Source organism: Cyprinus carpio, chromosome B8 (assembly GCF_018340385.1).
Source record: "Cyprinus carpio isolate SPL01 chromosome B8, ASM1834038v1, whole genome shotgun sequence".
NCBI lineage: Eukaryota > Metazoa > Chordata > Actinopteri > Cypriniformes > Cyprinidae > Cyprinus > Cyprinus carpio.
In genome coordinates, this window is record NC_056604.1 from 10131703 (window position 1) to 10159368 (window position 27666).

Consider the following 27666-nt stretch of genomic DNA (forward strand, 5'->3'; position numbering starts at 1 on the left):
TCTCCACTCAGGTCCTGTACAGCAGGAAGGCTCTAACACACCCTGGGGCCGAGTTCAATTTGACACAATTACTGTCCACAGCTCTGTCACTAAGCAGATTATGGCTGTAATTTCTTTATTGGAGAAATCTTTCATGTGTTCAGAGTGGCTAATGTGCCGCCCTGCCTCGTCTGATGCTGATAGCAAACGTTGAGGAAACGCATTATTAGCTTGCTATGACTTTCGCAGGGACTGCCTTGAGCTTGACTGGCTGTGAAATGTCAGGAACAATGTAACAGCTTGTAATTTGTGATGTTGCAATGATGGAGGAGACAGGGAGAAGGGTGGAAGCATGGTGCACATGCCCAGAGGCTGTAGATAAATATGCCATCAAGACCTGGAAGCATTTAATGTGCCTTTGGAAGGGACAGGCTACAGGGAGTTTGTGTGCATCTGTATGTGTGTGTACGTATTCATTGGCTCAATCTGCTTTAATTCTGCCCTTCCTCCATCTCTCCTGCTCTTGTCTCCAGTTTTGATCTCTTTACTATGGGCAGCAATGCATTTTCATGAGCCTGGATGAGATTTGAGTAAGAGTGACAGAAGAGCATGCTGACTGTCAGTGGCACTTTACTGTCTACGTGCTCCGGCCGACACAAAGAGACTGAGGCAGTTCAAAAAAATCAAATCAACCCTCGACTGATCGGCTGATGATCTTAGATTGAGCTGGATGGATGGAAAAACAAAAGAAGACATGAGGGAAGCAGAGGGAGGTTGATAGATTATTGATTGTCTCAGTCATTATATGGATTGTATCATGTTCATTACAGAGGAACATGACTGGTTTCATTTTTGTCTTCTCTATGAGAATTGCAGGTGAAAAATGAGGGGGAAAAGAGTGTGATAGCAGATAGCATTGGGATTTATTTATTTATTAATTTAAACGTTAAATAAAACTAGTGTTAATAAAATAAAATTAATAAATAATAAAATTAATTATTGCATTTACATTACGCTCCAGCATCCCCGCAACCAAGCTGTTTGAAGTATTCATAGTTGGGAGGATTTATTTCTATATGGTTAGCATAAGTTACTAAGCAAGTAAATAAATAAATAAGTAATATATATATATTTTTTTTTTTTTTTTTTTTTTTTTTTTTAAATAGGATTTTAGATTATGGCAACACAATATAATTAAGAACCACAAAAATTGGGACAACATTTAGATATTTTATAGATTTTTTTTTCTTAATTTTCTTTTAGATTTTTCAATTGAAATAAAATATTAGATATTAATATACTACTGTTAAATTGAAATATATTCATTTCTTTCTAAATGGTTTACATAAACAAAAAATAAACAGACAAATAATTTTCTTAGTTATTTTTGATTATGGCAACCAAATAACATTGGGATATTATATTATTATAATATATATATATATATATTTTTAGATTTTTAGATTTAAATAATTAAATATTAGATAATAATGTATTTATGATCAAATAAAATGTATTTATTTCTTTCAAAATGGTTTACATAAACAAATAAATAAAGTTATTGTTTGAATTTTCTTAAGCATTTTTTTTATTATAACAACTAAATGGATTAAAAAATTGGGTCAGCATTGGGATACTCTCGATTTAAATATTTGATTTAAATAAAGTAATTCTAAAAAAATAATAAATAATCTTAAATAAAAAATAGATAAAATAAAATAAAATACATTAATTTATACATGGATATATATATGTGTGTATGTGTGTATGTACATAAATTTAAGTGTGTGTGTGAAAATATTTAATAGTTTGTTACAGAAAAACAAGTTATGCTCAGAGTCCAGAGCCTTTATCATAACATTGTAACAGGCACCTTCCGAGTAGAGATCTGCACTACTGAGTGCGGCACAGGACAACACTTGGTGCAGGCGGGTAGAGACTCGTGTGTCTTATGAGGGAGAATAAGGGTGTACTCACACTAGGCAATTTTAACTGTGCCCGAGTGCGTTTGACCCCCAAAGCCCGGTTAATTTTTTACTAGTGTGATCGCTCTGATTTGTATAGCCTTCCCTGCTTCGGATGGAAGAGGTGGGCCAGAGCACGCTGCACCCGAGCGCTGAACTTCTGATACGTACATGAACTGGAGGATGTACCTATTGTGCAGCTGCATTAGACGCTCCATCTCCTGCTCCATGTGTTCCTGCAGCTCTCCTGGCCGCAGCACAGCATGACAGATCGGACACATGGGCGTCTGAGTGTCATACAGGGCCTTGACTTTACCTGGAGAGACAGGTGAGAGAGGGGCACACAAAAGAGACATGCTTTATTATTATAAAGTTAAAATGAGCATTAAAGAGAATTCTATACAATGATAAAAATCATTTAGTCCAGGCAGATGTGTCACTTAAAAGAAGTCTCGAAGTGAGGCCATCACAGGTTAACAAGTGGCCAAATGAAAGCAAATTATAGATGTGAATAAACCATGAATCTGCATGTAAACGTCACCTGGAGCCATGCCCTTGACAGTCGGCCCCCCTGTGAATCCCCTCTCTTTTAAATTTCATCTACGGTGCAGCTCAAATAAATTCAGTGACAAGTACTAACTGCTTGCATCTCTGCCTAAAGGCAAGCAGCATCAGTAAACAATGAAATCCCATGGCTGAAATTGAATTTATAACCACATTACCTGCACAGATAACGTCGACAAGTAACAAGATGATAAGAGGAATTTGATTTGATTCTGGGACAAGCACGTCTTTTCCCCCTCCTCCTGCTGGAGGGACTCTCATCGGGGGAATTTGAGAGAAATTCCAAAATGATAATGTTATACCTTAACATGAATACACTGCCTTAATTAATATACATGGAAAAACCTAAACCAACATGTAGCTGCTTAAATCAATCATTTCTTCTTGTGATGGCAAAGCTGAATTTTCGTGAGCCATTACTCCAGTTTTTGGTGCACGTTTCTTATTATTTTCAATGTTGAAAAGAGTCACACTTCTTAACATATGTGGAAAGCATGGTACAAAATTCATAAGAACAGCATTAATTTACAATAAAAATAAAAAAATGAATGAATGAATGAGGCATTTTTATAGCACTTTCTTGTGCATTGCTGTACACCCAAAGCGCTTTACAATCATGTGGGGGGGGGTCTCTTCTTAAAAATTACTTAACCCAAACTTTTTAGAATGATTGTGTACATTAAAAAAAAAAAAAAAAAAAAAAAAAAGTAAGTGTTAACATACTCCTACCAAAAAGAAATAAAGTCTCGAAAATTAACAGAAAATTACTTATAATAAACATTTTAATTCAGAAATAATAAACATTTTAATTCAGTATGTCACAAGAAAACAGGAAGTCATCATCCTTAGATGGTCCCATTGGATTTTTTTTGCAAGTTATAGGATGACTGCACATGCCAACATCCATATGACAACTGCCGCCGTCATGATGGGAGACGAATTCTGAGACGGCCATGAACTGACCTTTCCAAAATGCCACATTTCATCCTGGCTTTCTGTCACATTACGACAATATGTCACAACCCCGAAAAAGACAATACTAGAGGCTTGTATTTCACAGAGCCGCATGCAAAGGGGTAAACAGTCATATTACTGGAGGCCAGATGACCGTGGCTCTCTTGGTAATTGATTGACGTGAACTGTATTGGTTGCAATGGCTTTTTCAAAATGTCAGAATTCAGAATTCAGACAGCCAACGAGGTTTGAGATCACATATCAGTTTTTTATGTTCATTAATCCATTAGGAACATTTCAAATTGGGAAACTACTTTGAATAGAATAGAATAGAATAGAATAGAATAGAATAGAATAGAACAGATGTGACATTTGAAGTCAAGTATAAAGTGAGGTCCCTTAACGATTTCTGCCATGATTTTGCCTTTCAGTAACTCTGTAATGGGCTGACCTTTCAGTAATCCGAGGGCAAGCAAGAGGCAGGCGACTGGCAGGGGGCTTGTTCCCTGGCAGAATTTCTGAGGAGAGTGGCAGTTATAAAACAGAATTGGCCCACTCCACACCTGCCATGAAGCCCCGTCAAGTAGCCTGAACCCGTCTGGTTCGTGTTTAAGACATCAAATGTTTCATTTTATACAGGGGATTTCATCGCTCCTTCAATATGCTTTCTGAAGTGCAGGAGTATGCAAGCTTCAGTGAGTGTTTTTATTGAGGAAAATAATGGGCCATTGAAAAAGGCTATTTAATAGGCAACATAATAGGCAATGTAGCAACACATCTGCTGTGGAAAGTCATTTCCTTCATTTTCAAAGGTATTTTCTTGATTCAGACCTTCTTTCATTAATCGGCTTAGATGCAGCTTAATCACTCTGGCACTGAACCAGGTACATGTGGAAAAAAGTCCACGTTTGCTGTTATTGAGGGGAAATCAATGTCTGAAATTGGAGGCAGAGTGGAAATATTACCACGATAAATCCTAGAGCTCGGCTACAATTGCGATTGTGAGGTAAGAGATGTCGCAATGTTTGATGTTTTATATTGTTATGTTATATTTAAGCGAAAATGGCTTCTATTAACATCCTTACTGTCAAGTCAATGAGCTCATTCTGTTCTGTTCCTGCCCCCACATACTTTTACTGGACAATCAGTGTCTCCTTAATGAACATTTACTGAATATTCAAATATATCAAAACTCATTTAAAACAAGTCCTGCCAAAAAAATTAAAATAAAAAAAAAATGATGGTACACAAATGTCAAAGGAAAACTAACACGACTATGCAACAACAGAAAGGCAGCTAGTACACAGAACTTGGAAATATTTGATTTTGATATAAATGTCTTCTCCAGCTTATTACTAACAATATATATTATTTTAGTAAAATATAACAAGGCACAGAAAAAGCATGAAACTATAGGTTGAGCTTGTAGGTTATGGTCTCGGATACAGAGAAGAGTGATCAGTGTCTTGGAAACCCCTCTATCATAAATGTCCCCATAAAGATGAGGGATAGAAATCTATACAGTTGCCTGATAAAGCTGTGGCACTCATCACTCCAGAGAGCTGATTGCTGCCTTTAACTGTGTGCTGTGTCAAAGAGTTCAGCCCTGGAGAAACATTTAAGACCAGGTTCAGCTCTACAGGCAGACAAGTGAGTGACAACAAATACATATAATTCACTGAGCTCAGACTCAAGTGAATATCTTATAAAATATCTTATGAAATTAAAGTCTTCTCTATTCTTCCATATTGTGATGCACATCCAAGTCTTTTTTTTCTTCTTTTTTTGTAAAATAAAAAATATAGAGTGGGTTATTGATTGGATGAATGAGAGTTTGTGCAAAGTAATTAACTGGACAAGTCAGGCATAGTTCGTAGTCTCACCAGAAGATTGAGTTATGCCATTTTGAGGTCAAATTCAATCAATCAATCAATAAATACATAAACACTTCAAATAAATAAATTAAACGCATGGATTAGTCGTATTTTAGTATCATTAAGATACTATTATATTTTTCACTAATGTTTGAATTAGTTTCTATTTTATATTTACTGTTTTCATTCATGATTTTATGTAAAATTGCAAGTTATTTTTACTGTTTTCATTCTTTTAAATTTATATATATATATATTATATATATATACACACACACACACACACACACACATATATTATACATAGTTTTTAGACATTTTAATTTCAGTTGTAATTTAACTTAAAAAAAATGTTGCCTTGGCAATTACAGTACATAAAATTAATAAGGTTTAAGGTTATTATTTTATTTGAAGTAAATATTGTTTTTTTTTTATAGCTTAAGTCTTGATCGTTTTAGTTTTAGTCTACAGATGAATCATTAAAAAAAAGAGAAAAGAAATAGGATGAATTTCCATTTCACGCACACAAAAAATGCAAAAATTATAGATGCATGATCATTGCAATATATTTCTTGACCCTGTGTATCGCAGCCAATATGTTATGTAATCCTAAAATAACTCAACACAACTAGACTTGATCGTGTGACCATCATACATGCATTATCCTTTTGAGCAATCTTTTAACAAACCTCTGTAACCCAGCTCTCCAGCTCATCTACAGAAAATCAATACAATGTGTCCAGATCAAGAAAAGCAGATATTTAGTTATGCATTCATTAAGATACTCAAGAGAGCTGACTATGGGCAACCAGTGCTGTGCTAAATCTCAAAATATTTGCATTAAGGCAGATTTTTATATATATTATATATATCTCCTTTTTATTTTATTTTAAAAAGAATGTTTACTTGTAAATAAACACAATATATCTTTAGACCTGCTAATATCCACAGCATACAGCAATATGCTGTAGATTTGGGCTGGTTGTTAGCAAACAACTATGCTACAGTGTGTCTCTTCAAAAGGTTATTTAGATAGTAATTGATATTGAGGGTGGGAGTTGTTCTCTAGATCTTCTCAACAGGCTTAATTAATGAGCATTCAGGGAATCTTAAATAACAGAGACAGCCAGATCAATAGTAGTGATGAGCAAGAGAGCACTATGTGAAAGAGAGTATTAAAAAGAAAGCGAGAAAAACACAACAAGAAAATAACATTGGGGAAAAATGAACAAGATTGTGTAAGGTCAAACCTTTGAAGGAACAATTACACAAAACACAATGCAACAATATGATGCAGTCAGCATGATATTCTAATGACACTCATTAACCCTCATCCATCCCTGTGTCATGACTCATCTGTGATGTGATGGTCATGGACCATCATTCCCCTCTCAGATAAACTCCCATTATTTGATGGGTGGGTGCTGCTTTTTTTATGGTCTCCCCAAGAACTCATCAGCAGGAGTTACAGGCTGTGAAGGCAGACACTTCAAATAAACCAAGTCTGAGAAACTGGCCAAGATGAAGACGCACACCTGCAAACCAGAGGACAGGAGAGACAGTCCTGTCTAAAGTCCACACAGACAGAGTAACTGAAGTATCTGGACTACACCTGTGTGTGTGTAAATACATGGGTACAAATGTGGAAATGTGAATAAATGAGTGCCTATGTATACACAAACCTTCTATGTGCAAGTATTTGATAATATATACATACATATACATACACACCATATTAACAAATTCGTAAGTTGATTCAAAAGTCACTGCAAAAAAAGCGTACACTCAATCTAAATGCTTGCGACTGTATGTGTGTGTTTGTGTGTGTGTGTGTGTATGTAAATGTATATGTATATATATATATATATATATATATATGTATGTATGTGTATATATATATATACACACACACACACACAATACCGCCCACTAATATTGGCTCCCTTGGTAAATATGAGCAAAGGCGGCTGTGAAAATAAATCTGTATCATTTATCTTTTTGAAAACAACTGAAAGTGGGGGGGGAACTCACATTATGAAATAAATGTTTTTCTCCAATGCATGTTGGCTACCATTATTGGCACCCTTAGAAATTCTTATGAGTAAAATATCTCTGAAGTATATTCCTATTCATATTTACATTTTTAGCACACCAGGGTGATTATGAGCATGAAATTGTCCAGCCATGACAATTAAAAATGAGGAACACAAAGACCAAATTCCCTTAATCATCCATCACAAGGTGTAAAACCAAAGAATATAGTTCTGATGTACAGAACAAGAGTTCCACAAAATAGAAAGTGGCTGTAAGAAAATAGCTAAAGCATTGAACATCCATCAGGGCAATAATTAAGAAGTTCCAATCAACTAAAGATGTTACAAATCTCCCTGAAAGAGGACATGTGCCTATATATTCCCAATGCATGGAGGAGGAGAGTTTGAGTGGCCAAAGACTCTGCAAGGATCACAGCTGGAGAATTGCAGAGAGTAGCTGAATCTTGGAGTCAGAAAGCCTAAAAAAATATCTCAAACAGCCCCAACATCACCACATGTTGTTCAAATGGGTTTCAAGAAAAAAAACTCCTGGCTCATCCAAAAACAAACTCTAGCATATTCAGTTGTCAGACATGACTGGAACTTCAAATGGGACTGGATTCTATGGTCAGATGAAACATAAAAAAGAGCTTTTTGGCAGCAAGCCCACCAGATGGATTTAGTACAGTACAAACAGGGATAAAAAAGTACCCCATGCCCACGGTTAAATATACTGCTGGATCTTTAATGCTGTGGCCATGTTTTTTTGAATCCTGTAGAAAATGATTGGGGTGAACGGAAGAGAACCACCAACATGGAGCTGGTATTCTGAAGGATCTGGAGAGATTCTGGATGAAGGAATGGTCTCTGGAATCAGGTGTTCTCCAAACTCTCCAGGAATTATAGGAGAAAATTCAGAACTGCTATCTTGGGAAAAGGATGTTGCAATAATTGGGCGCAAATAACTGTAGCTAATGTGAACTAGAAAAAAACGTTTATTTCATAATGTGAGTTTCCCTCACTTTCCATTGTTTTACTTCAATGAAAGAATTTTGGAATTTTTTTGAATGAAAGATCAAAAGGAGAAACAATGCAGATTTATTTTCACAGCCACCTTTGCTCATATTACAGGGGTCATATGATGCTGCTAAAAAGAACATGATTTTGTGTATATGGTGTAATGAAATGTGTTTATGCGGTTTAAGGTTAAAAAACACATTATTTTCCACATACTGTACATTATTGTTTCTCCTCTATGCCCCGCCTTCTGAAACTCGTCGATTTTTACAAGGCTCATCAGTTAGAGGCGGGCGGCTTGAGGCGGATTCTACGAAGAAGCGTACCATGTGCGTGCAGCAACCACATGTGACGAATCCTGGCTGGACTCCGCTTCATCCACGGTGAAAGCCCATTCTGTGATCCACGGTGCAAAGTTGATGTATTTTCTCAGCAACCAGCACGGATCAGCCCCAGGCATGGCAAAGCAGATATCGTCCTTTTTTGGAAGGCCAAACAAAGTAGTTTCGCTTTCACAGTGAAATACACAGCGTCTATACGACATTGGCGGCAGCGGCAACAACAATACTACAACAACAATAAAAGGTACGCCTTCTTTCTTTGCGTGAACATCTAGGCGGCGTTATGCAAATCTTCCTGCATACTGACGTAGAGATGTGGGGGCGTGTTAGAACGAGCCGTTTCAGGGGGTCGTGGATGAGTGTTAACTTTTATAAAGAATATCTCTTTGGATTTGAGACTTTAGCCCCCTTTAACCAAGGGTGCCAATATTAGTGGGCGGCATTGTGTGTGTGTGTGTGTGTGTGTGTGTGTGTGTGTGTGTATATATATATATATATATATCTATATATTATATATATATATATATGTGTGTGTGTGTATATATATATATATATATATATATATATATATATATATATATACCCCAACTCTCCACCTGAGGCAGCTCTGTATACACAGAGTGTAATGGGCCAGTCGGGAGTCAATGAAGTGACAGCTAACACCTCATAAACCTTGAGCTTGAGGGGCTGAACTGCACTAAGCCTCACTGTAAAACACATACGCACACAAACAATTAGAAATGCACACACAACCAAATACACAAACAAATATTCTTAAATCCATGTATTAATACAAAAACACAGGACTTTGAGTATTGCTGTACACAGTTTGGTCACCAATCTCATATGTACAGTGCTAAGCTATGTTCTTGTTATTAAAAATACAGAATAACCATATGACTGTCATTATTTTGCCTCAATATAATCTCACCCACCCACATTCAATACATTCTTATGGAGCAGGTGTGAGCAGCTCAGACTAATGAGGCCGATAGACCATAATAATCCATTTCAATCTAATGCAACCAACTCCCACATATGTGCTGATAAGATCAGATAGCCTTGTACTCGCTGTGTCAAATACAGATACCCTGACAAGGTAAAGAAAGCCTGGGATGCTTTGAAGATGAACTTGTTTTGGAATAATACAGATTTTGTGACAGCTTTTGGAGGATGTGATCAGAGGATCCTCAAAGAGAGTAACAGGGCTTTCACAAAAGTCGGAAGCACTATGAAAATTAATAATAACCCAATGATGAAAGAGCAAAATTGATTACCCTGATTATGCACACCTGCAAGTTATCTGCACGGTGGAACTTTAAAAAAAAAACACCATTAGTGGGTTTAGAAATTGATTAAAGGGATATCTCACTGAAAAAATGAAAATGATGTCATAATTTACCCTCATGTCATTCCACACCTGTATGAGTTACTTTTTTACTGTGGGGGAAAAATGGAGATGTTTTGAATAATGTTCACGCTGCTATTTTCTATGTATTGAAAAGTGGACAGTGACCAGGGGCTTTCAAGCTCCAAATACCATCATGAAAATATTTAATCACTATATTCAAAGTCTTCTGAAGTCATGTGTTGTTCTCTTGTTTTCTTGTCCTGAAAAAAATCCACCATTAATTTTTTATTACATGGAAAAATGCAGCTTGAATGAAAAGGTGAAAGACATGAGTAAATAATGACGGAATTTTAATTTTTGCTTGAACTATCCCTTAAATGATTTCTTGTATCATTCTTTGAACAGTTCAGTTGGATGAAATCTTTGGATTGACACAGCCATGCTGACACATTCACACAGAGACAAGTGTATTTATCTGGCTGGCCTGTGGATGGTGGCACAGTGGTTGATTTTCTCATTTTATTGGCCACCGGGGTAGAACAGGCCTGTGCTTGTTCAGAGCCAGCCAGCGAGACACAGTCAGCCTAAGCACACAACTGCCTCACTGGAGTCTCTACCAGTGCCAAACACACACATAGAGAGAGAACGTCTAACATTGGACAAGATGGTTATATGGTTGTGCTCCACAGAGGAAATAGCTGATGAAATGATTCAGAAATAATTGGGTGAATGTTTCGGATTTTGAAAAAAAAAAAAAAATGGTCCATTTCATTTCAGTTTACAGACACTGAGATAAGCAATACAGGGCACTGGTATAGTCCTTGGCCATGCAACATCATCTGAGGGTCTTAAAATCCTTGGAATGTTAAGTAAATTGGCAAAAAATGTAAAATGAGTTGCGCGGATGTGTTACCAATGATCATATAACAATGGGAGAAATCACTGTATTCACAGGTTGCAAAAATTAGAAGAAGATTCGTTTTGAATGGGGCTAACAATTTGATAGCATACATGTGTGAAAGAAGCAAAGCAGCCTTGGTTGTAAAGGGAAAGATCACTCAAAAATGAAAATTCTGTCATCAAATATACTTCTAAAAAAGAAATTCATTTATAAGACAACTTAATAGACAAAAGATGACATTTTGAAAAATTTTGGTAACCAAACAGTTTTAGTTATTGTTGATTTCCAGTGTACGGAGGGAAAAAAACGCATTCCTCAAAATATCTTCTTTTATGTTCCATAGAAGAAATAAAGTCATACAGTTTTGGAACAACATGAAGGGTGAGACAATAATGACAGAATTTTCATTTTTGGGTGAACTATCCCTTTAACTCCATTTCGACTATAATGTTGAAATTCCCAGAACCTCACATTGGATAATTTCCATACAATGTAGCTTTTTTTTTTTCATGACGTAGGAAAAAAACACAAACACTTTGTTATTAATGACAGTCCTCTGACCTTCGTTTAATAGCAATTCTTGGTTTCCACCTGCTGTGGGAGCTGTGGGAGGACTGGGCCACCCAGTCTGAATAGAGTTTAACACAGACGAGCTCCTGCGGCACAGAAAAACATGACTTCATCTTGAACGTCTAGAAGCCCATTATGAGCTGAAACAGCATCTGTGTTTTGGACGGCATTCGTCCATGTATGCTTGGGAATTCGATTCTTAACTAAAACAGACAGTTTACGTAAGACATTATATGTCAGCATGGCTTTGGCAGGTTTTTAATCCTAGAGGCACATTAACTGACAAATGCAATTATATACATTACATGCATTGTTGCGGTTGCAACAACATGCAACAAACCCATCTATTCCATTCCCACAAGCTCCGATCAGACTGCATGAATTAACATGCAACTTCTGGGTTAGTTGCATTCAATTGCATCATGAGCAGAGCTATATATATTTTTAATAGTGGTTGGTCGCTTTACATGGCCAGAATAACCTGCTAAGTGTAATACACTTTATTCTGAATGGTAAAAGTCAGGCTATGCGATAGTACTTTGCTAAATAAAAGGGTTAACTGAAACTTTTTTCATAGCAAGAATTTGACCTTACTGATACATATTTGCGGTTTGTATAAGAAGCCAGTTCAAATCTTCCTCTCACCATTTTAATTCAAACAACAGCAACACACCATCACCCTATAAAACTTAATTCTGAGAAAGGCCACAGAGCAAGGCATAATTCAAGCAACCAATGGGAACACGGCCACCAGGCAACCAGTTCAGCACAACATCCAAACATCCTTAACCCCAACCCACTAACATGCCCTGAGCTTGTTTCTCCACTAACGCTGCATTGTTCAGCTCATTAATTAGCTAAAGGCTAATTAGACAGCTAACGAGTGGAGGGTAGTAATGCTAAGCAAGGAGGGAGGGTGACAGAATCAGGGTTTTCTGCCACACTGCGTTGTCCTGGAGGCAGTAAAACCACGAAGAGACTGACAGGTGACTGATGCAGCAAAGGAGAAACAATATATTAAGCACTTTTAAAGTATGATTACAGTACATGTGTGTTTGCCATGTCTGTATCTAAAACATTAGAGGCACACATTCTATTCATATCCAGATATTACATCTTGTTATAGAAAGCCTATATATTATAAAATATTACTAGATTTATTTTTATATACTATTATTATGCATAACATTATTTAACTTTTTCTAACAATTAAAACAATAAATCTGCAATATAATTTGTAAAAATATCAAACAAATAATATTTAGATTCCATATTTGGCTTGTTACTGCATACTTTTCTACAGCATTAAAGGAAGTGAAAAAAATCTTGTTCAGTTTTCTCAGATTTTACAATTATTGTACTAAATTCATCAAGCTGAAGTTTAAACAAATACATAAAAATTGATAAAAACTAGCAATATATAAAGTAATATATACACACACATACATATATCCTATGTTGTATTTTTCTATTTTTTTTTTATTTAACATTTTTAATTTTGTCTATTTAATTTGATGCTTATTTAATGGTTATTGTTTAATGTAAGCAATATAATATATAATATGCAAACCTCATGTAAAATGAATAGAAGAGTAAAACAGCTCATACAATATTTATATTCACAATACTTTTTTCCTTGAGGTTAAGTGATTTTGCTGCAAAAGGAAAATAAAAATCATGCCCTTATTGCCCTATTTGTACCTTATTCTTTGAAAGTGCTTTTATTATATTGTACTTTTAATCTAAGGTAATGTATTTGTCCCATTTTACAATGTGTCCCATCTGTCTACCTTTTTAAATTGTAGTCAACAGGTGACATTATTTCAGGTCATGGCCAGACAGCGTCTCTGCCTTGTTCACCTAGCCAAGGATAACCAAACATACAGAGCCCTTCACACAGCCCTGAGTAAACACAATAGCCTACGCTCCTCATCTGCCCAGCCTGCCAAAGTCATTCTCTTGGTGTGTACGTGTGTGTGCTCACCTCATCCTTCCCCCATCAATAGCCCAGCAATCCCACGAGCCAATACTCCGTGTCTGCACAGAGGAACAAAGGCCACTGCCAGCTGAGCTGATATAGATCCACAGGTCTCTGTTCTTGTTCAATCAGGTCATGAAACAAATCAGCAGTAAGGGCACTTTGAGCTAAAAGTTCAATCTCCCATCTCATCTGCCCAGGACGCAGCTATCGAATGCCCGCTTAGCATCCGCTAATGAGGCTAAATTCTCCTCCTTTTGGACAAGGTCTTGCCTGAATGCCTACAATGCATAATACTTTCAAATAAATTTCAGATGAAGAGTAATTAACACAAAACACATTTAAGTAAGAAAAGTTCACCACAGATATGCTCTGGAGAATGTGATGGCCTTTTGATTGCGCTAACTCGTGGGAATTGTTGAGTCATGATGAGACTGAACCTTTTAATGCCACAGTGCTTGTGTGGTCCCATGGGCTAATTAGGCCAATTAGCATACTAACTACCACATGCAAATCAGGAGCATCTCAAGCTAAAGAAGCTGAAGAACACTGAAGCTTACGGACAGCAGCCATCTTTCAGGCTAATTCCCTGTCCACTCTGTGACACAGACCCTCGTTAGTACCGCAGTAAAAAACATAAGAGGCACATAAAACATTATATACTGCTTGACTGTTGTTTTCTTACCAATTAGCAAAGGACTGATTTATGGTTATGACAGAAATTCCCAATAGATTTTAAACTACATTTCCCCAGGCTCTTTCATGCTCCCATGGAAATACACACATATCCCAAGATGCAGAGGAGTCAACGATGAAATTCTGTAAACCACTGAATCAAGTGTTTAATGTTATGAAGACTTTGAAATCACAGCCAAAGTTTCAGAATGCTGAATTCTGAGAGGCATACTCTAATATAAAAACAAAAATATAAATAAAAAAGTAAAAAATGTTACAGTTGAATTTTGTCATCACATGAAAAATACAATAAAAATACATTTTATAGTGTTATAAAATTGTTTTTGAGACTAACTTTAAGTGAGCATTTGATGACGGAAAAGGTAATGTTAGGAGAAATTAGAATGCACAATTAAATATCCAATATTTTTTTACACACACACAAAAAAAATCACTACAGTAGGAAATTACACTTTAAAATATAGATCATGTGGTAAACAGCTAAATATTAATATAATAAATAATATCATCTTTAGGTATTTATGTGTTTTAGAAAAAATGCATATAAACATAACAAATTATAACATTGTTTTATGATTTTAATAGATATAATTGGAAAGGTCAAGACCTCTGAGAATGGACAGGCCAAAAACCTTGATGTGTTTAAAATGAGCCACTTTTTACTCTAGGTTACATTTGTATATAGATACTGAAAAATATATATCAGCAAATGGCCAGTGTTGTACCAATAAATCATCCCTACCTTTTTTGGGGTTCAATTAAAGTAACTGGAAAAATATTGAGCCATATGAACTATAAACTGCATTTTTCTATTATATGAGAAAAGCTTACAAACCCTCTGTGCTGTTCATTAAAAGAGCATTACTTCACTGTGTTTTTCATTTAAAGTTCAGGAGTAAGTGAAACCAATTTCCTCCATTACATGCACAAAAAAGTGGCATGTGTCCTCTTTTCTCAATATTGTGTAGAAAAACTTCTAAAACGCACGGTTTGTGGTGTGCCAGCTGTGTGTTTAGTGTGACTTGTGTAAAAAGGCTGAAAAGCCATTTGGATATTATTACAAACATCAGCCAAGCATCAGTCACTAATGACAGCCCCAGATGTTAGAGGCCCTACAGGTGGACTGAGTTTCAAGGGTCATTCACAGAAACAACACTGTGCCCAAATCGGTGCTCTCTAAAGACCTCTGTACACAGAAACATGTCAGTCATGAACAAATCTAAAATCCGAAATATCTGCCCTCTGCATTTGCTTGACTGATTTGTGGGCTCATGGGACTCGCAATGTGCTGTTTTGTACTGAGCCAGCAATCGACAGTCATTGCTGCCCTCCCTCTCCACCTTGGCCTGCCCCACATGCTTCCAGTCTTCTTCCTGCTGCTCTTTGATGTGAGATCAGAGAGGGCTGCTTTGGCACACACAATGCTGGTCAATCAGGTGCGGTGTCAATGTACTTTAGAGCCGTCTATTGCCTAAATAAGTCCAAATTACTCTTTAACAGCATTTAATAAAGATTTTATCTGCTCTGTTATTTTAACACTGTGATTTAGTCATGTCATTGCATTCAAAAACAGATAGATGGAAATAAAACAAGACATTTTGACTTCCAAAGCCACTTTTTGTAATGTCTGTTCAATGCGTTTGTCCGCTACAATTATATGTTGCATCTTTGAATTACTTCATTTGGGGGTTTTCGAGTAAATAATGACATAGGTAATTATAAAATTTCATTAATTAATATGTGTAATAATTAATTAAGATGCAATCCAAATAAAAAAGCAAAAATAATCTGTACTTGATCTGCATAGGATTACTTCAAAAAAGCAGAAAAGCGCAGAAATTTGTTAATAATGGGGTGCAAGAAACTGTTATCGTAGCTCTGACTGAGCCTCTGGGGTTAAAGCCCCTATTTTATTTGTCTCACGTTCCCAATAACACATAAAAGCCCTTGAGTAGCGCTGCTTTAACGAGAGCCCCTGAGTCTGTGAAGCCCTCAGACGACAAGCATGCTGATCCCGCCACTAATGGGCCTACAAGCCCCTTGTTAGGCATGTTAATGCATCTGATCTGCAGTCAACAGCAAAAACAAAAAGGGATTTTTTTTTTATGCTAAAGGTTTAAAAGGGTAAAACTATGATCTCCAAATGATGAATCATCTGTGGTAAGGTGTTTGTCCAAGATGATACCGAAGATCATTTTAGGATGCCAATAGTTTTGATGTATTCAAGTTTCATAGCAGTATTCCTAGGGTTAGGGTCTGTTTGAATATACAAAGCATTGCAATTAAAACCTATTTATAAACTCTAAAACTGAACCGGATGTAATAATCATAGTGTTAAATAATGTAATTATCAAATAAAATGAACATGACAAAAAAAGGGACACAGGAACTAAACATAGACTAAGAAATAACTGAGCTGGGCTGACTGGAGTTTGCTTGAAGACAGTATGGGTGGTACACAGACCTCCCTTCTAATTCACATTCCTTCCATCCGGAGAAGATGAATTAGGAAGAAAACAAGAGAAGAACATCAAGCCCCCGACCAGGATGAAAGCTCTCCCACTTAAGAGAATATTAGGAGAGTAAACTACTTCAGCAGCAGGAGACAAAATATCAAATTAGCCTCATTTAACATCAAACAGAATAAGTGAAAGTAGACTTTTCTTTTTTTACAAGTTGTTTTCACCTGCAAAAATATAAATTAATCATATATATTATATATAATATTATTATATTATATTATTGTACTTCATACACAAAGAATATTATTATATTATATTATATTATATTATATTATATTATATTATATTATATTATATTATATTATATTATTACAGGACTTTTTGTGCAAAACCTGCTGGATAGTAAATATTGAAGAACATCTTTATCGCAACATCACCTCTTCAGAATGCAACTTCATCGTCATGTCACATATTATATTATATATTATATTACATTATATAATGCAATTTATAAATATTGAATAATGTAACATAACATAACATAACATAACATAACATAATAATTATAATATTTTAATATAATACAGAACCTTTTTGCAAAACCTGCTGGCCAATACATTTTGAAATAAATCTTAATATATCCTCTTCAAAACACAACTAAATATCAAAACGGCCCTTGCAAACCTATAACCTTAAGGACAGAGGGGGGATGAGAGGAACATTCAAAAGATCAATACAACACTGGACAATCTTCCCAGATTTATGATCTCTGTGGCAGCCAGTTGAATACAGTCCATCTGCAGTTCTCACAATGAGCCACATTTTATAGCATCAGCCAGCTGTAGCTCATACATATGCTCTTTTTGTCCCTTACAGGCACCCTTAATTAGGCCGCCCAAACACTTTGCTTCATAAAGGCCGTACTGACATAGAGACAAGAATCAACTTCTCTTGGCACACATACAGGGGGAGCAGGCAAAGCAGTGATAACATTTTTAAGGGTCTGGGCAGATTTATAATTTGCCCCGCCTCTAACATTCAGGTTTGATCATGGGGATTTGAGATACTACCTGCTGGATGATAAGAAACAAAAGACTTAATATTTACAATGACAAATTCAATTCACCACCCCAGGCAATAAAGTCAAACCCAGCAGGGTAAGGTGATGTACACCTTCACCTTGGCTGAAGATTAGCTGGCTGCTTATTACGGCTCATCTGTACTAATAAGCAGCAATAAACAGAGGCGTTTTTCGGGTTATAAATCAGCACCAGTCAGTGGAGCTGTTACTGTCCCACTGATAAGCTTTATATCTTCTGACTTTTGTTTGCCTCTGTCTCTCTCTGTGAATGTGGTGATCCATGTAATTTCCAGCATCAATGAAAACCAGACATCTTACAGCGGTCTCTGGCACAGAGAGAATACACGACAAATAGCTTAAATGATAAAACTGTCATTCTGACTGTGAATCACCGAATCACTTCAGATAAACTGGCAGGATGATCCAAACAACCAATTAGAACCAGAATTCCAAACACTGACAGCTCTGTTTCCTGGGAAAACCCTCCAAAGCCGAACATAATATGGAATGGCACTCCTGTATTTCAATGGAACACTTTAAGGACCATTAAGACTATCTTAAGAACTTAAGACAATCTTCTTAATAAAGCAACAATTGCCACAGAGCTCAGATGTATTTCTACATGTTTCTACCTTCTACACATTCGCTGATCACATGTCTAACAGAAGGGGCAAATTCACCCTTAGTCTGACCGGACCAGATTAACACATAACTGCAACACATGTTCAACTTTGAGGTAATTGATAGCAAGAACGTGACACTCACTTCTTCAGGCTTTCTGCTAAGAGCCTGCGCTGATGACTTTTAGTGGGATTGATATATGATCCCAGACTAAACCTCAACATACTGCCATACTGAAAACCTGATGTTTACCACCATAACTGAAGATTTTATCCCGTGTAATATAGACAGTCAGACAGAGAGAGACAAATAGATAGAGATAGCTGTGTTCAACAAAAATCTCATTGGATTATTATATTTTAAAATGAATTTTTAGAAATTGAAAACTGGTACTTCCTGGTATACGGAGCCCCGCACATGACATGCAAGAAAAAATAAATAAATTGTGCGCACAACTTACTAATTAGTTCCCTCAATGTACTAAAATGTGCACACGCTTACTATTGCGTTCCCTCGATTTGCTAAATCGTGCACACGATTTAGCAAATCGAGGGAACGAATTAGTAAATCGTGCGCATAATTTATAAATCGAGTGAACGAAATAGTAAATCGAGGGAATGCAATAGTAATCATGTGCACGTTTTAGTACATTGAGGGAATGTATTAATAAATTGTGCACACGATTTAGCCTACAATTTTTTTCTGCATGTCATGTGCGGGGCTCCGTACTGGTATTATACTGGCAGAGAAAAACAATAAAATCTATATGTATATGTAAATACACACAAGTCTGTTAAGAAATATATATAATACATTTTTATATATAATACAAATCATATATAATTATGAATAGATATATACGTGTAAATCTTTCTTAAATATAATCATGTACGTGTGTGTATTTGTATATAGATATTAATTTACACAGCACACATATGTCATATATTATGTAAACACAAACTTCCTTTTTGGATACGATTAATCACGATTAATGGATTTGACAGCCCTAATATAAACATACATATTTTACTGAATGTAGTCATATGCACTAATGTATATGTACATGTATATGCATACATACATACATACTGAACCTGAAATTCCTTACTATTTCCATTCCTTTCCCAGCCATTGCATTGCATTGACAAAAAGAAAACTTCTGCCTTGTTTCCTTTACATTCCACAAAGTCCTGTCAAGAGACTTTGGGAATGGCATCAATACATAAAATTATTGTAGAAACCCAGGCACAGCTCTGTAAACAGCGAAAAGAAGTCACTTACAATATGAGTCTGACAATGCTGTATGAACTGGCAAATTTCAACAAGCACACTGTCTGAGAAACTGTATGCCAAGCACACACCGCCTAAGCCCAGAAAGCAGCAGGGCACAAGGCATTTACCCACACTTACTGTTGCTCTTTCTTTCTCATCAGCTCAAAAAATGTAAAATGCCTCCCGAAGGAAAATAAACAAGATTCGGCCCAGTGAAGACATCTGTCCTTCGAAAAGAATATAAAAGATCTAACTGTTTAAACAGCTGTGAGGATACTCTGTCCTTTTGAACATTTTTGAGAGACAAGCACTGAAATAACACAGTGCTTAGAGTCATGGCCCAGAGGTCAGATATTAGACAAATGACAAATCTCTTTCTGATGACACAACAGCATGTGTGTGAGGTTGTGTACCGGTTATCAGACCACATGAATCTAAACTCTGATTTACAGTTCATGAACCTAAATTATTTCCGAGCATAACACCTGTAGTTACTGAACATATACTCATTTTGAATCTTAAAGAAAAAAACATCCAATAATATTATATTATATAATAATAAATAAAGATAATCAATAAATATATATATATATATATATATATATATATATATATATATATATATATATATATATATATATATATAGATATATATATATATATATATATATATATATATATATATATGAAAGGACAATATGCCCCAATATGCAAGCATACACATACACACACTCACATACACCACCAAGTATAATTTGGCATATTGAGGTGTATGGATGCACCCAATCCTCTGTCTCAAAAAAAAGAGCATTTCGGTAACCCACTTCTAGATGAGGCGAAAACTTTTCTAAAAGACCCTTGATGTAGAGCTCTTTTTCCCAACAATATCCCTTCTACCTGTCAAAGTCAGTCATTATTTTTCCTATTGACATTCGTCTCTGATACAGCGTGGCTCATCAGCCCCCTCTGTCGTGTCTTTCATGTTGCAGGTTCTACCCCTCCGCCCCCACAAGGAGTTCTGATGTCCTACGAATTTAAGCTTGAGCGTCTTTTTTCCCGTCCCGCCGCGCCGCACGAACGTGGGGTCCTTTGCCGTGGCGGCCAATTACAGAGCAAGGTAATGAGCAGCCACGTTCTCCTTACAGCCCAGAGTGACACTCTCTCCCACTCATTTGTCAACAAATCAGGATGGATGGCGTGGGGGCGATATTGAGTTGGAGGTGTCGCACTCAGAGACGCGGTTGCCGAGCAGCATCTCCTGCTCGTTATCATTGACAAGTTGTCTGGGGCTGAGAGATTTGCGAATCCTTCGCCTTTGTCATCTCAAGATCATTTGTTCGTGATTCGGTACTTATTGTGTGCATAGCCTAACGGTTATAGCCTACTCGGGTAGACTATGTCTACTTTTGGCATTTATATGTGGACTGCATGGGACTTATATAACAAAATCAGGAGCTGTAAGTTACACTTAACACATACAAACAAAACTTAGTTTTCTGAAAGTCACGAAAGAAATAGTCGCAGATCTTAGTGTTTACAACACATTCAAATAGCTGCAATAATTATTTAATAATAATAAAAAAATTAAGTAAAAATGTAATAGATGTGAAGCAGTGGGCTTTGGACATGCTCAGGACATATAAGAGCTCTAGGCTGCTGTCCCAATCCCGTTCTCCCTTCTCTTCTCTCACATCTGATTATCTATAAGCGCACAACTTTCCCACTTTTTTTTCCACTTTTGCAAAAAGACCTGCAAAATTATATACAAATATTTAAGTTTAATATTAATTTTAAATAATAATGTTTCATATTTAAATATTATAAATGATATATAAAACGTATACAATATATATATATATATATATATATATATATATTTTTTTTTTTTTTTTTTTTTAATATATATTTTTTTTTATAATATTATAATTGTAATTTTACACTTTTTCATATTTTTTCAATATTTAGGGGGTCTTTTTGGTCTTTGTGCTCTCTCCAAGCATGCATATATATATATATGAGGAGTTTATTTGCAAAAACAGAAACTCTGTTTTTATTAATTTTCTTAAGTAATGTTATTTTTAATGTGTTATGTTTTTATTGTGTTTTATTGTGTGAGATAGTTGTATTTTTTTTAGTTATTATTTAATCAAAACAACCCAACCATTTGATTGACATTAATTGGTATGCAGAACAAATAAACATGATTTTTTTAATGGTATTATTTATCTGTTTTTGCAAAAGAACTCTTCATATATATATATATATATATATATATATATATATATATATATATTTACATTTAAATACACAGAATATCATGTGATATTAGATACTTACTTGGTTCTTTGTGCTCCTCTGGGCCAGATGAACCCTCAACCAACAGCCCAGACAAGCCAAAGAGCTTCTTCCCAGCATCCTCAGCTACCTTCAAGGTGTTTGGTGAACCAGTAGGAACATGAGCACCCCCAAAGTCAAAATCTTTTCCCTCCACTTCTCTGTAGCGGAGATGGGGTGATGCCGCTGGTTCCAGACAGCCCTTCAAGCGCTTGGCAGGGAGGAAGGCAGACTGGTAAGCCCCTGCATCACGCTCCTCGGGTGGGGAGGAGAACGGCCGGAAGGCCCCCACAGCTCCGTGGTTGAGCATACCCAGCGGTGAGCAGTCAAGATTGGGTGGGGCAAACTGTGGGTGAAGGTGGAGCAGAGGGGTGGGAAAGTCGCGAGTGGGAAAGCCTCCTTGCCGATGATACATGGAGGCAAAGGTGTATGAGCTGCTGGGGAACGGGAGGTGCATGTCCTTTTCCAAAGTGACCGGCACTCCAAACGGCCGAGGGGGCTGGCAGGGTACAGAGGCATCTCGTCCAGCCTCGGCTGTTGATGCCAAAACCATGAGGGCAGGGGAGGTCAGCGGGCTGGGCATGTAGGAGGAGTTCTCCATCTTAAAGGCAGTCCGATGGAGGTCCATTTGAGCAATGAAGTGTCCACTCAAACTCAATGTAATGTGATGAAGAGGCCTGAAGAGCACTCGACTCAATGCTTATAGACTTAAGTCTTACAGATCAGTCATTCTCTGACGGAAATCTGTTGAAAAAAAAAAAAAGAAAAGAAATCCAAGTCAGAATTATGAGCCCAAAAACAACTTCTGGTGGACAAAAAAAAAGCAGTTATTTAAGTATACAGGAAGACATTCCTTAAAGTCTATATTTTCATGCAGTCATTTTCTTTCTTTAAAAAACTAAAACATTTAGTGACTAGAATAATTAGACCACAAATGAGTCCTTAAAGAAATGCCTAATAGTGCGTGCAGGATGAACATTATTGTGTGAATTTAACCAACAAGGTGCTATTATCAGAAGTCTGTCCTTTAATACAGCCTTTATGTTAAACAAAGTTAAACAAAGGTTGAGCTAATTAATGAAATGCATTTTCATAAAAATAAATAAATAAACCATCACTACATAAAATGATTAGTTTAATGTATTCTTGTTTAGACTACCTGTCTCATGTATGGTGATGGTGCTGCTGTTCTACATTAATCTGCGTTTATCAATCCTAAACAGCTCTACACTTCCCTTTATGATTTATATATGTGTATATATATGTGTATATATATATATATATATATATATATATATATATATATATATATACATATATATATATAAAGCTAAACTGAATCGAAGCTCTATTATTACTCTTAATTTTGTGTTTGGCAATCCTACTTTAAATAGCTCAAGATTAATGATGCTAGTGAACTTTTTGTATTGCTAATTTTAAATGGATAAAATATTTAACTAGACACTTTATAACAATTTAAATACTGAATATATTTTTTTTAAATAACTCGCTATTTATATACATTCTCGGTCATTTGGAAATAATTGCGTATAAAGACAACAACAATAGCCCATCATATTAATTATTATTTGTAATAATAATAACAAAAATAACAATGATAATAAATAAATTCGAAATAATAAAAACTTTAAAACTTAATAAAAAAGCTAATTAATTATACATATGGAGCAATTGTTTTTATATTAAAAATTAAGCAAGTAAAACCTTAATATTTTTACGAGTTCGCATAAGCGGTGTGAGTGATTGTCTTACAAACTGGAAACAAACTTTTAAATATTGCATTTAAGAGGTGATACAGAATCTGAAATCCGCTTTAGACTAAATTCGATATAAATAGTACCATTCGGTTGCAGCCAGATGTTAAATTTAAACGTAAACTTTCTAATTTGAAGGTGTTATAAGTTGTTTAGGTCACAGGTGTTTTTCCGTTCTTTGAAAGATGTAATTATGCAGCTTTCACAAAAATCAATATCATACAACTTTTCTTGAAAACATGATAAATTTGATGCATCTTACACTCAAAGTTTTAGTGGACTCCGGGAAAGTTAACTCATAATGTTCAGCATGCGACAACAACTAAACGTAGCAAAATGATCCTTTAAAAACTAAACATCTAGCATAACACAACAAATATCCCATTAGTAAAATATAGGGGGAAAAACTTGAAGACTTGTAGTACTCACAATACTGTAGTCAAACATCTTTATCTCAGTCGGACATCAAACTGTTATTTTATCCAACTCGAACCCAGATGATGTCAGTCAAAAGAGTTCGCGAATGACTGAATGAAAAGCGCGGAAAGACGCCTTAGAAAAGCTTTTTTTTTAGTTTTTGAAAACAATCAGGGAGGTTTAAAGAGTTGAGCTGTTTAGCCCGTGCCACCGCTGTGATGTAGATTATGCAGATGCGCGCGATGTGTCAACATCCGATCCGCGCGCACTTCTGTTAATGCTGGCTAGTCGCTCACTGTACTCGCTCTCTCTCTCTCTCCTCTCAGCCCGTCCCGCTCTGTTAACTTTAAATTTATCATCTTCTACCTCCCTGTCCGCCTCGGATGTTTTGTCAAATTTAGATCTCCATCCCGCGCCTCTATAGGGAATGTCAATTTATCTGAAGCATATAAATGAACACCAAATATTTCCAATGCTTCAAACATACCATTTGTATGTGTATAGTACGGAATCAATACACTACCACGGGTGTCCATCTGCTGGTTAAACATCATATAGCACCTTTAGCGGGGCATTCAATTCACTTAATCTGCCACCCTCCAGAGAACATTATTATTACAAACAGTGTAAGTGTAAAAAGTAGCTACCACAAATATAAAACTGTGACAAAACTTGGCTTATTGACTGTAAGACAAATGCTGCTTCTTTTTCCTGTTATCAAATGATCAGTAGTTGAACAATAAAATGAGAAAACGTTCCATTTATTTCAGTATCTGTTTTGAATCTCATTTAGCCTATTAATAGAATTTTTATGTAGTATTTTATTATATATAATGCATGAATGCAATCTTAAAGTCAACAGGCCAATATTAACGCAATAAACAATTTGGCCACCGTAAACGTATTTGAGCATAAATAAAAACAAACATAAGCATACATTTACTGAAGACTTTGTCCATCCTGTCTCATAATGAGAAACTGTTCATATATAGAGAGAGAACACAAAATAAAGTTACTCCCTCATAAAGAACTAAGGTATTAGCTTCAGTAAATTAAATCATAGTTTAATAGAGGTTTCAGACCCGCTAATTATGACTTCCAAGATCATTAACAAAGTCTTTTAAGTCTCTTCCTTCATAATCCAAGTCCTTAAATGAAAATAAACGAATAAATTTGTATGCTAGAAGGCATGTTTTTGAATATTGAGTCGTACTCTTCTTTTTGAAATTCATTTATTCAGTGGTGAATCAAATTACTTCAGTTAATTCTGCAAAGCCATGCACCTAATTGGAGTTTAATTGCTGTTTGTAAGTTTTCGGGACAAGCAAGAAAGCAGCGTCTTTAGTCGCAGGTAAAGATGCTTCAAATAATGTCATGCACTGGCAGAAAGCTTTATATAAATTATATATATTTAGTTCTGGAGGAGATAGAAATAAAATGCTATTTTCTCTCCAAATATACATATATAGAGGAAGATATTGTTGGCAGACTCAGGATGGAGAACTGTAGTAAGTGTCAAAGTGATGAGCTGTCTGTGCTGCCTCACCATCTGTGCATATATGTGCATGTTAACCGAAGAACTCCCAACACAGGCAGAAGGCTTGAGTGTGACAAGGAATACAGCGAGACGCATTATGGTGTCCATCATTGATTGATTGCTTCCTGGAGTGTTTGTTGATGCTTGCTGGAAGCAAAAGGTTAAAATATGATACTCCCCTGTTCTCTCCCCCTCTGTGTCCCAGCAGCACCTCTGTTTACAAATTCACATCGCGTTCTCTTTCACTCAGAGTATCCCGCAACCACATCTCCACAACAGAATGCAAACAATACAGTCTTAAAATCCGACATCATAGAGTATTTTCTAATCAAGAAACGCAACAGAAAAACTGTCTTTCTTTCTGTGCTGAAATAATTTCACATGCATAAGGCTTTCTAAAACGGACAAGGACATGCAGCAAATCCTCATGTCTTTTTGGTCAAGTCCGGGCGGGCGCACAGAGCTTAGGGGGCTGAACAGGAGTGTATGGGCTGTGAAGTGAGTAACAGTGAAAGGCAATGACAGGCTGAGACCCCCAAACCCACTGCCTCCTCCTCCCCGCCTCCCTCTGTAAGCTCTGTCTCTCCTCGCCACAGGGCTGACATTGACATGACACTCCCAAAATAATGATCAACAAACACTCCTTGCCCGAGCGCAAACGGCCTTCCTCACAGTGTCAGCAGTGATTAACAAAGACCCCTGCGTCACTACAGACAGAAACACCTAACGAGGGTCTGAGGTTGAAGGTGGAATGCATTGAACAAATTCACACAACGTGATCAACTTTCTTATACTGGGCCATTGTGTTCATACTGTTACCAGAAGCAAAAATACAGACTATATATTGCTTTATAACACAAACATAGGAGAAGTGTGTGGGAAAAGTCATTATCCTCACCCATATTGACGTCTTCAAAAGCCCTACAGACATACCAGGCCGCACTTCTGTTCTCTGTCGTTACTGCATGTTACCTTTAGGACACAGAGAAGCAGAAAGAACGATATTACGTCCCTCCACAATTACCAAGCTAAGCGAATATTAAAATGTCTGGCTCCATCAGTCGAGGCTATCGTGATTGGTATTTTAACCTTTGACTACAGTACAAAGGAACCAGCTCTTGGAACCAATATTGGAAGGACGAAATCTAATTCTGGAATGATCCTTAGTAATGAGGGGGCTGCCGTGGGGGCTGGATAATGCATATATGAGATATTATTTTGGGGCTGAAAGTGTTGGGGCAGAGGGGGCTCTCCGAGAGTTGAATAATCACAGGCAATGAGGTGTAGCCTGTGTGACAGAAACACCTTACTGTCTTGCCCGAGGATAGCACTCTTAAATCAAACACAAATGATTTTTATCACATGCAAATACCCCTTAGGTTTTTTGTGCGTGTCGTGGGGCTTTATTTTCAGATTTTTAGTGCAGAGTACATTTCTGTCTGTGATTTGAATGGACAGTTTGTCATTGAAGAGCTAAAAAATAATAATCAAAGCTTAAAGGTGATGCAATATTTTCAAAGTTAAATATTTGCTAACAAAACATGCACTGTTTGAGCATCCTGATCAGTGTAACATATTGTTTTAACATTGACTCAACCAATAGAGTGAGTTCGGAGAGACTTCCTGTTTGTCACACCAATGGAAGACAGGAAAAAACTTGTTTGAAAACAAATTATTTTTGCAGTTCCATTTGGTGTTGATGCTATAATTAATAAAAGGTTTTTTTTTTTTTGGTTAGTTTTTTTTTTACAGAAATTAAGCCGAAATAAAATATAAATTTTTGATGAAAAACTACAACTTAAAAAAGAAAAAAAAAGAAAAAAAAAACAAGCAGTACATTAAATTAAGTTTATTAAAATGTAAATAAAATTACTTTTTAAAAAATCGAAAACAGAAGTAAAAATAAATAAAAGCAAAAATTAAATATTTAAAAACTAATAAAAAT

The 27666-nt window shown here is 36.1% G+C and overlaps 1 protein-coding gene across 4 annotated transcripts in view; it reads right to left on the minus strand.

Annotated features, from left to right (window-relative positions):
* rnf220b (ring finger protein 220b) overlaps positions 1-24703 on the minus strand; it is a 34620-nt gene extending 9917 nt beyond the window's left edge. The window contains exons 1-3 of one of the 4 annotated variants that reach the window (XM_042728922.1): positions 24197-24703; positions 21996-22736; positions 2133-2259 (exon numbers count right to left, since the gene is read on the minus strand). In XM_042728922.1, coding sequence (XP_042584856.1) covers positions 2133-2259; positions 21996-22620 — 752 coding nt within the window. In that variant the 5' untranslated portion in view covers positions 22621-22736; positions 24197-24703. The remainder of the gene's footprint in view (positions 1-2132; positions 2260-21995; positions 22737-24196) is intronic. The other 3 variants (XM_042728924.1, XM_042728921.1, XM_042728923.1) reach the window with 3 other exon arrangements.
* Positions 24704-27666: the final 2963 nt, after the last annotated feature.